The 10,961-nt window shown below is 30.6% G+C and overlaps 2 protein-coding genes across 2 annotated transcripts; one reads left to right on the forward strand and one right to left on the reverse strand.

Annotated features, from left to right (window-relative positions):
- Nucleotides 1–2,826: 2,826 nt before the first annotated feature.
- Nucleotides 2,827–5,388, forward strand: LOC146911501 (protein IQ-DOMAIN 11-like). The gene is made up of 5 exons (XM_085726956.1): nucleotides 2,827–3,283; nucleotides 3,454–3,804; nucleotides 4,045–4,263; nucleotides 4,433–4,564; nucleotides 4,732–5,388. Exons 1-5 carry the CDS (start codon nucleotides 3,212–3,214, stop codon nucleotides 5,209–5,211), a joined length of 1,254 nt encoding a protein of 417 aa, XP_085583082.1. The 5' UTR covers nucleotides 2,827–3,211; the 3' UTR covers nucleotides 5,212–5,388.
- A 468-nt stretch (nucleotides 5,389–5,856) lies between these two features.
- Nucleotides 5,857–7,416, reverse strand: LOC146911502 (putative FBD-associated F-box protein At5g56820). The gene is made up of 3 exons (XM_085726957.1): nucleotides 6,826–7,416; nucleotides 6,369–6,518; nucleotides 5,857–6,265 (listed from the first exon to the last, which is right to left on the reverse strand). Exons 1-3 carry the CDS (start codon nucleotides 7,414–7,416, stop codon nucleotides 5,990–5,992), a joined length of 1,017 nt encoding a protein of 338 aa, XP_085583083.1. The 3' UTR covers nucleotides 5,857–5,989.
- Nucleotides 7,417–10,961: the final 3,545 nt, after the last annotated feature.

Consider the following 10,961-nt stretch of genomic DNA (forward strand, 5'->3'; position numbering starts at 1 on the left):
ACGCAACCATGGATCATCATAATGCTCTAAATTCACAACAAGATGAAAACTACAACTACTAGTCATCCCCAATGATTATCTGTTGGAGAAAGTAAAAAATATGGTCCATTGCCAAATAAAACCAAGAACAAATTCAAAACCTCTCTAGTAACTAAAGAATCAATTATACGCAAGTAACGTAACAAAATTTTAATGTGAACACAATGTCTGGTACTACCAAGAGCTCGTTCACACATAATTTATTAAACAAATAGTCATTCAAAGAAGAAAAGGTATAATAGTTATAAATTTTGGGTCTTGTTAACCAGTGCCCCGGGGCACTGGTTAAGGAACCCAAAAAAAGAAAGTTTCAAATTAAAAGTAATATTTTTGGCTAAAGTGCAACTTTGGCCCCCTATCTTTCAAAAAGTTGCGATTTTGGCCCCCTAAGTTTGAAAACTACAATTTTGGTCCCCTATGTTTTAGCCCCTTTGCATATTTGGTCCTTTTGGTCAATTTTGACCGGTCAACGCCCATGTGGCATGCCACATGGGTAATTATTAAATTAAAAATAAATAAAAAATCATTTTTTAATTAAATAAATGAAAAATCTAATTAAAAACATTAAAAAAATCAGGAAAATTGAAATATTAATAAAAAAATTGAAAAAAATTCTGAAAATATTAAAATATTCTGGAAAAATGAAAAATTAATAAAAAAATTGAAAAAAATTCTGGAAAATTGAAAATTAATAAAAATGAAAAAATATGGAAAAAATTTAAAAATTCTAGAAAAATAAAAAAATCTGAAAAAATTTAAAAATTCTCGAAAAATTAATAAAAATAAAAAATGATTAAAAAATAAAATAATCTAATAAAATGAAAAATAATGAAAAATTCTGAAAAAATAAAAAAGATTAAAAAATTTAAAGAAATGAAAAATTAATAAAAAAATTGAAAAAAATATTAAAAAATTTCAAAATTTTCGAAAAAATTAAAAAGATTAATCATGTGTATTTATAAACCAAGCTTAGGTTTTTTCAGTGTATTTATTTCCAAAAAAAATTCAGTGTATTTTTGTGTATTTATAAACTGAGAATAAGGGAAAAAATATGTGAATTTATAAACCGCGCTTAGGTTTTTTGTGTATTTTTTGAAATTTCGAAATTTTCTTTAGTAATTTTTCCGGGAATTTTTGTGTATTTATAAACCGGGAATTTTTGTGTATTTATACACTGAAAAAACCTAAGCTCGGCATATATACTAATGAAAATTTTGAAATTTCGAAAAATACTAATGAAAAATTTTAATTAGAATTTTAATTTGAATTTCGGCACGTTTCTAATTTTAATTAGAATTTCAAAATTTCCATTAAAATTTTAATTAGAATTTTCATTAGTATTTTTCGAAATTTCGAAATTTTCATTAGTATATATGTCGAGCTTAGGTTTTTTCAGTGTATAAATACACAAAAATTCCTGGTTTATAAATACACAAAAATTCCAGGAAAAAATACTAATGAAAATTTTGAAATTTCGAAAAATAAACAAAAAACCTAAGCTCGGTTTATAAATACACATATTTTTTCCCTTATTCTCGGTTTATAAATACACAAAAATACACTGAAATTTTTTTGGAAATAAATACACTGAAAAAACCTAAGCTCGGTTTATAAATACACATGATTAATCTTTTTAATTTTTTTGAAAATTTTGAAATTTTTTTATTAATTTTTCATTTTTCCAAAATTTTTTAATCTTTTTTATTTTTTTCAGAATTTTTCATTATTTTTCATTGTATTAGATTATTTTATTTTTTAATCATTTTTTATTTTTATTAATTTTCTAGAATTTTTAAATTTTTTTCGTATTTTTTCAGATTTTTTTATTTTTCTAGAATTTTTAAATTTTTTCCATATTTTTTCATTTTTATTAATTTTCAATTTTCCAGAATTTTTTTTATACATTTCTTAATTTTTCATTTTTCCAGAATTTTTTAATATTTTCAGAATTTTTTTCAATTTTTTTATTAATTTTTCAATTTTCCTGATTTTTTAAATGTTTTTAATTAGATTTTTCATTTATTTAATTAAAAAATGATTTTTTATTTATTTTTAATTTAATAATTACCCATGTGGCATGCCACATGGGCGTTGACCGGTCAAAATTGACCAAAAGGACCAAATATGCAAAGGGGCTAAAACATAGGGGACCAAAATTGTAGTTTTCAAATTTAGGGGGCCAAAATCACAACTTTTTGAAAGACAGGGGGCCAAAGTTGCACTTTAGCCAATATTTTTTAAACTTTTAATTAGTTGATTGCACAAGTTCCAACGCGATGTTACTATATTTGTTTTCTTAACCCCGTGCCCCGGGGGCACCGGTTAACATTTCCCAAATAAAATAAATGATATGTACATGTAGGACCAACTTAAGTCCCAAAAGGGTAAATCCATTGTGAATGCTCTAATAGAAGGGTCCATTAGATGCTCTTTTAAAATGAAAACAAAGTGAGTCTCTTTCTTTCATGCTCCTGAAGACCCACACATTGAAAAGAAAAAGTTCATCATGCAGTATATCTTGATATATATATATATATATATATATATATATATATATATATATGCACATTGTAGTAACTAAAAACTAACTAAAGTTCAACATTCTTGGGTGTCAGATGCTACACTAAAGAATGTTTGTTGATTTCAAAGCAACCCCATATGATATTACTGACATCATCACTATGCTTTTTTCAAAGCACCTAGGTCTCATAACTATTATTCTTTTTCTTTTTAAAAGAGTTTATGGAAATTCCATATGATGGATAGGATAGGTAATCAATTTTGGATGTTGGATCTCACTCAATCTACATCACATGCATCATTTTTTAAATTCTTTGAACTGTGTGCACTATTAAAATTACTGGTAAGAGTAAAGTTCTCATAACGTGCATGTTTTTGGTCTTTGCAATGACTACTTGTGCCTATAAGTAGCTATTATTTCTATGGCAAGTTCAGCAAATTGTTCTTCCTTTTTCAGACAAGTCTAACGTTTAAGTTTGCACCTAACCATTACTTAAATCAGTTAAATGTCTATTTGCAAACCAAATTGTGAGTTGAAACCTTCTATTTTTTTCACATAAATATATTTGTAATTTACGCAGAAAAAGAGAGGATTCCAATGAGCAATTTTTCAGATAACAGAAACTGAAGTTAGTCTGTGTGATATTCCTAAATGGCCAAGAAGGGTTGGTTTAGGATGGTAAAGAGGCTCTTTACAAGGGAAAATCATTCCACTCAAGAGAAGGTAAGTGTTATGTACTTATGTTTCTTTGACTTCGTGTTTGTTTTGGCTGTGAGTTTGGCAGAAATGCAGTGTGTCACAGTGATTTTGTCAAAAGCTACACTGCGATTCCAAACATGCACTATTTTGTTAAGTTAGATTGTGGTGTTGACGAGACGATAACATGTTTTCAGAAGGAGAAAAGAAAGAAGTGTTTATTTGGGAGGCTAAAGAACAAGAGATTTCCTTCAATTGAAGCACCGCCACCATTAAAAGAAACAAGATTATGTGAACCTGAGGAACACAACAAGCATGCTTTAACAGTTGCTATTGCCTCAGCTGCAGCTGCTGAAGCTGCTTTTACTGCTGCTCAGGTTGCAGTTGAAGTTGTTAGGTTCCAATCTGCTTATCAATGTAAAGGAAAACCAGAAGAAGTTAAGCTTGTTCAAACTAAGCATAATGCTTCTCAATTAACACACAACTACAAGTTAGAGATTGAAGAATCTTCAGCTATCAAAATTCAAACAACATTTAGAGGCTACATAGTGAGTTTTGTATTCACTTTCACATTTTTCCTCTTCTTCTGCTAAATGCTCAGTTATTTTTGTGACAAACACAAATTGAAGGCGAACTTAGAAACACATACTAGAATTTATATGCAAATTTCACAAAATTAATACAAAAAAGAAAAGAAATATGGAAGATTGGGAGAAAATATACGAGAAACTTAAGGTAATAAATAGTTGATCAAGTCCTCTTATTCAATGATCGGTGAGATATTTCAGGCAAGGAAAGCTTTGAAGGCATTGAAGGGAATAGTGAAGCTTCAAGCTATCATTCGTGGCAGAGGTGTAAGACGGCAAGCTATGAGTACTCTTAAGTGTTTGCAGTCCATTGTGAGTATCCAGTCACAGGTCATTTCAAGGAAACTCCAAATGGTTGAAAGAAAGTTGAATTGTGGTGAGCATGAAAAGATACAAGGTTCAAGAGACAAGATCATAAGGGTGGGCCTAACAACTTTCAGTAGATCATTAGTTTTCACTACAGTCAGTGTTGTTAATCGCAAATCATGGAAATTAGTGGTTTTCAAATTTCAGTACGCTGTGGCGCTGCAATAGCATTTATTTGACAATACTTTGTACTAAAATGTAACATAGTTTTCATATTTTTCAGATGGACTCAAACAGTGAAAGAAAGCAGGATAACAACATTTTATTGAAGACAGAGGTAGATTCCTCTAGTATAAGCAAGAAAGAAGCTATTATTAGGAAAGAAAGAGTAAAAGAATACCCGTATAACCATAGGGTACGAAGCTCGTAAGCCTAGTTTTACTCTTCGCAATTTTCACTTATTCAGGTTCTCACTTATTTAGGAAAGAGAGTAGAATTATACTCCTATAACCAAAGGAAGAGAAGCTCTTAAGCCTAGTTTTACTCTTTCTAATTTTCATACTAACTGAGAAATCCTTTCAGAAATCAGCTGAATCGAAAAGACACAATGGAAGATGGAAGTACAGGATGGAGCAGTGGACACATAATTCTAAGAGTAAAGAACTTGAAGATTTAGACTCAGTTGTCAGTTCACACTGTAGAGAAGCGGAAGATTGTGGAAGAAGACAGCTAAAACTTAGACAAATTCAGAGACAAAATGAAGTTGAAGGATTCGATTCTCCAATATTATCAACAAGAAAATATTTACACCATGGTAGCAAAAATTTAGAGGGAGAAGTCCATTCATTTCAAAGCTCTCCCACAATTCCAACATACATGGTTGCAACAAAATCAACACAAGCAAAAGTAAGATCAACAAGCACACCAAAAACAAGGATAGGAAAGAATTGGGACATGAGCTCTGATTGCTATTCACCAAGCAAAAGAATGATCAATAATAATCAACAAGGATCTCCTAGCTTAAAAGGCCACTCAAGGCCCTGGTCTTATGAAAATAACTAGTAAAGTATTTGTCCTCTTATTATCATTGATAATGAGAAAAGGAGTACTTTATCTAAATTTTGGAGTAAACTACAAACAAAGTAACTGATTTATTTATCTGTACCATTCGATAAGTAAAAAAAGTCTCTGCCTTGTATTATTATATTTTTCCTAAGTAAATGTTTAAGTATTCTGTGACGCCTAAGATGTAACAGAACCTACAAATGCAGGGGGAGATCAAAGCTTACATTTAGTGATGATATAATAAATGATTCATGAGCTTCTGAAACAGTTCAATGAATGTTTGGTGACAAAGCCACCCACCTATATAACAAGTCGCGTCATAGCATTCATGTGTTAAATCAAGGCCAACACCATATATGTACTTGATCTTGCATCCAGTATTAGAAAAAGGAAGTACAAAACTCCTAAGAATGTCCAATTTCAAGAAATATTTCTTGGCTTACGTAAAAATTAAACTTCATGTTTCAAGCATTCATAGAATCAATATATCATAGATGTCATACACCAAAATACTTCTCCAACCCACCAAAAATTAAGCACTTTCATGTTTCAAGCAATCAACTAAAACTCGATATATCATACTTGTACATTTTACCAGCATTCATAGAATCAATCACCGAATTACACACCATACATGCAATAGAATAAAAAGGAAAACTTCCATTACAAGTATTGGTCCATTTAGACTGAGCAAAGGTTTATGATATAACTCCCAAACCAATTCTTTCATGAAAAACCACTACACACTTCAAATAACATAAATTAATTATCATCATTAATCAAATACAAGTTTACAATTTGGAGAGCCCCTTGTGCATGAAGATAATGCTCTCAAGAACTTTTGGTTCTTTGCAAGGAAGGAAGTCTTAATTGTCATGGTCTCTAGTACTTTTGAATGCTGCACAATATATTTTGCAAATCTGAAGTACCATTGTGTGTCTCTATAACCTCTTATGTAGCATGTTTTGAGCTGGGATGAAAGACATTCTGGAACAGTGGTGGGTGGATGATCTATCCAACATTTACAAAAAAGTGTTGCAGTCGCACAATCCTATCAATAGTTTCACATAATTTTCTGTTATTGAGAATTAAAGAACGTGAAATTAGAGTTAAAAAAAGGAAAAATATAGTATATTTCTAAACATCAACCAAACCTGAATTTTAAAATGTTGAAGTTTAGGGAAATGTGCGAGCATTCCCAGCAAAGAACTGCACTCCCAACCCCATGATCTTGTATGAATGCTAAGTTTCATGTGGGTCAAATTGTGAAACATAGGAAGCCTTGTGTGAGAGGTCAACAACATCTGCATGAGATGCATGAGATACAAGATTAGATATGTATAATCCCTTCGTTTCGTATCTAATAGATTTTATCTTGTAAAGTAAGAAATTATATATATATTTGAACCAAAATATTCAATGCAAAGAGCATAAATAGTATGAGGATATAGTTAGAAAAACAAAGGTCAATTATATCTGAATTTCTAAAACAATGATTATTTTGTAACAAAAATAAATACAAAAAAACTAGCAAGGATTTGAAATGGAGGGAATAGCGTGGTCCCATAATTTCTCTAAACAATGATTCAGGAGGATGGATGATATTCATACCTCTTCTTCATGCAAAATATGTGCATTAGAATCAGAAATCGTTTTGAGCAAACTAGGTAAACCCAATTCTGTTTGCAAATCTTCTAGAATAGGGCAACCTAATAGAAATTTCACAATATTTTCAGGAGATTTGAAAAAAACATCATTCAATTGAAGAATTTTGAGACGAGGAAAATTCACTTGATCAAAATCTCTCATTTGTGTGTTTGACAACTTAAGAACTTCAAGTGTTTTGTTATAACCGAGAAAGCATATAGGTAATTTGATTTGAAGCTTTTTATCAGACATGTCGAAGTTAAGAATCTTGACTTCTCCGCATTTGAGGGTAAAGGAATGGATTGAATTCTTTTTGTCTCGCAACTTGATGGTTAAGCAGACAAATTTGCAAAAGCTTTCAAAGTTGTTGAAGGTTTCCTGGTCAAAGTCAAGAACAAGAACTGCGAGCCACACATGTTTCCATCTCTTTGAGAGAACGCTCGTGGTTGCAGCAAGTTTGGTTGGGTGAAAGGAGAGAATATGACAAAGTATCGAATCCGGCAAGTCACTGATTCTATCTACCGTGGGAATGGATCGCCCGGAAGAAGAATTCATCTTCCCAATGGTGAATGCTACAAGCAAGGGTTTGGGTTCAATAAGCGTATAACAATTCACCACAGTCTATTAGGGTTTTTTTGGTAGAAGTCTATTGGGGTTTTAATAATGAGTTTTGCTAGAAGACAAAGGTGTCTTTTAGTAAGTTATTCTATGAGCATTTGTTAAAAGACACCAACTAATTTTTATGAAGGTGTGTCTTTTAGCAAAGTTATAACTAAAAAGTGGAAATCACACCTTGAGGTGTGGGTTGCTAAAAGACACATTCATGAGTGGCTTCTAGCAAAAGCCTTTAATAATATATCTACTTTTTTTTTTTTTAATTTTAATAACATACTAGTTACAAACCCGTGCTTCGCACGGGTTCAATAACGTATTCGATAAAAAAATTCTTCGAAAGAAGAGATGTTAAAACGACGGAACATTGTGATTCATCATAAAATATGTATGGGCTGATTAAGAGAGCATAAAATATGTATGGGATTAGGAATTGACATAATATTTAGGATGAAAACAATTGGAATCAATAAAGGAACCAATGATGTGTGAATTTACATAGTATCCAAAATTATAAAAAAGAGTTTTGTTGTTATAGAGTTACCAAAAAATGATTGATACCCATATTTACATCAAATGAAATCAGGCAAAGAAGTAGCATCGGTGAGTGAAGATAATCTAGTCTAGGATTAGAGTTAAGGTGATATGTTGAAAGTGCGGATCATGAACACCAAATCTTTATTTGGAAACGACTTGAACGTGCATATTTTTAGGTGGCTTCTCTAGATCAAAAATTAACTTATCACCTACCTCTAACATATGTTCTTGGGAAAATTTGAACCATTGGCCGCCCAAGTATTTTTTGTAACTTGCTCTATTTGCCGTTATCAAGCGACACTTATACCTTTTTTGAGCTTGTTTGTCGATGAGTGTGATTGTTTTTCGTGTTCCTTTTAGAAATGTCATTGATATCTCATTTGAGAAGTGCTATGTACAAAACAAATTGCAGTGTTAATTAGGAGTTATATATATGTACATTTCTAAAACATTTACCAAAGCATTATAAAGATTTACTGTAGGAAAAGAGCATGTTTTATTTTGTTCAAGAGATTAGGAAAACAACATTACAATTAACATGATACTAATTGGAACCAATGAAGGAACCAACAATGTGCAGATTAACGTTACATAATAGTTAGGTATATAAAAGGGATTGCAAGTTTCATAGACTAACCAAAAATGGATTTTTGTCAATATTTACATCAGACAAAATGAAAAGAACAAATGACATCTCAAAGTCAAGATAGTTTACGACTACTGTCCAAAGCCATACGTCAAAATAGTAGAAGTTCAAATAGTTCAACAACAAAGATCTACTTTGGAACAACTCGAATTTGCAAGTTCTTCTATGACTTTTTGAGATCAAAGATGAGCTTACCACCTTATTTCATCACTCGTTATCTGCAAAAATTGAACCACTGCCCACCCAAGTAATTTTCATAGCTTGCTCTATCGGCGGTAATGAGGTGACAGTTATATTGTCTCTGTGTCTGGTCATCAATGAGAGTGATTGTTTTGCGCTTTCCTTTCAGAATGAAAAGAATAAATGACATCCCAAAGTCAATATAGTTTACGACTACAGCCCATAGCGATACATCAAAATAGTAGAAGTTTAAATAGTTCAACAACAAAGATCTACTTTGGAACAACTCGAATTTGCAAGTTCTTCTGTGACTTTTCGAGATCAAAGATGAGCTTACCACCTTCTTCCATCACTCGTTATCTGCAGAAATTGAACCACTGTCCACCCAAGTAATTTTCATAGTTTGCTCTATCGGCGGTAATGAGGTGACAGTTATACTGTCTCTGTGTCTGGTCATCAATGAGAGTGATTGTTTTGCGCTTTCCTTTCAGAATTGTTCTTGACACCTCGTTTGGGAAATGCTAAACAGGAAAATAACTGCAATATTAGTCTAATGCATATTTACATGGATAAGATGTACGCTAATATAATTACATATAATTTGAATAAGAAAAAGATATGCATAGTTTGTTACGATATAAAGGTTCCCAACATGAATTGAAGAGAGATGATTGTGAAATAAATTGTCGAGAAGTAGTTTTTTGAAGTAGCATTCAACAACTTTTGGCTAAAGCTCATTCCATTCAATTTTATGCATTAAAAAAAGTACCTTTTATAGCAAGTACTTAATTGATATTGTACTTGGCATAACTTCTCCTTAAAAATGTAGAGAAGTTGAAGAAAAAAAAAACGGGTCAAACGGTATCTTAATCTCCCACAACGGCAGTGTAGAAGCAATTGAATTTGGGAGAAAAAAAATTAGAAAATAGTTAAAAATAAAAAAAAAATTGGAAAATAGTCAAAAGTTTTTAAAAATACGAAAATTGGAAAATAGTTAAAAAAAATCGGTGAGGTAGCACTCAACCAAGCAATACTAAAAAAAGTTATATGCATTAGCGTAACAAAAAACAGACAAACGGACATAAAATATTACTTTAAACGTTAATGTGTGTGTATATTCGCGAGGTTTAAAAAAGGAAATAGAAATATTTGGTATCATTAAATGACAGCGTGAATAAAAATATTTGTGAGGTTGTGATGATTAAACAATATTGAAATTAAATATATAAGTGATAAAAAGATAATAAAATTCTTTTGAAAAAAAGATAATAAAATTAAATGGAACGGTTCAAAAAAATAAAATAAAATAAAGTTAAATGAAAAGAAAACATATTGAAATATAATATTAAAAAATAAAAGAAAAGGTTCCCAGCGTGAGTTGAAAAGAGGTGCTTGTGAAATATATTATCGAGAAGTAGTTTTTTAAAGTAACATTCAACAACTTTTGGCCAAAGATCATTCCATTCAATTTTATGCATTAAAAAAAGTTTCCTTTCTAGTAAGTACTTAATTGATATTGTATTTAACCTAACTTCTCCTTAAAAATGTAGAGAAGTAAAAAAAAAACCGGGTCAAACGATATCTTAATCTCCCATAACAGCAGTGTAGAAACAACTGAATTTGGGAGAAAAAATTGGAAAATAGTTAAAAATAAAAAAATTGGAAAATAGTTAAAAGTTTTTAAAAATATAAAAATTGGAAAATAGTTAAAAAAAATCGGTGAGGTAGCACTCAACCAAGCTACACTAAAAAAAATTATATGCATCAGCGTAACAAAAACACAGACAGACAGACATAAAATATTACTCTAAACGTTATTGTGTGTGTGTAAATATTTGCGAGGTTGAAGAAAGGAAATAAAAGTATTTGATATCATTAAATGACAGTGTGAATAAAAATATTTGCGAGGTTGTGATGATTAAACAATATTGAAATTAAAATAATTGATAGTATGTTTGACCTAACTTCTCCTTAAAAATGTAGAGAAGTTGGAAAAAAGTTGGGTCAAACGATACCTTAATCTCCCACAACGGCAATGTAGAAGCAACTGAATTTGGATGAAAAAATTGAAAAATAGTTAAAAAAATAAAAATTAGAAAATAGTTAAAAGTTATTAAAAATATAA

This window comes from Medicago sativa, chromosome 7, assembly GCF_051527215.1.
Source record: "Medicago sativa cultivar Bolivia chromosome 7, Bolivia_mono, whole genome shotgun sequence".
In the NCBI taxonomy this organism is placed as follows: domain Eukaryota; kingdom Viridiplantae; phylum Streptophyta; class Magnoliopsida; order Fabales; family Fabaceae; genus Medicago; species Medicago sativa.

Bases quoted from the DNA above. Each gene is read 5' to 3' on its own strand.
- LOC146911501 (XM_085726956.1), top strand. From the start codon at position 3,212: ATGGCCAAGAAGGGTTGGTTTAGGATGGTAAAGAGGCTCTTTACAAGG. The intron at 3,805-4,044 runs GTGAGTTTTGTA...GAGATATTTCAG, and splicing joins CAACATTTAGAGGCTACATA to GCAAGGAAAGCTTTGAAGGC. The intron at 4,565-4,731 runs GTACGAAGCTCG...AAATCCTTTCAG, and splicing joins AATACCCGTATAACCATAGG to AAATCAGCTGAATCGAAAAG.
- LOC146911502 (XM_085726957.1), bottom strand. From the start codon at position 7,416: ATGAATTCTTCTTCCGGGCGATCCATTCCCACGGTAGATAGAATCAGT. The intron at 6,519-6,825 runs GTATGAATATCA...CATCTCATGCAG, and splicing joins ATATTTTGCATGAAGAAGAG to ATGTTGTTGACCTCTCACAC. The intron at 6,266-6,368 runs GTTTGGTTGATG...AACTATTGATAG, and splicing joins TTCAACATTTTAAAATTCAG to GATTGTGCGACTGCAACACT.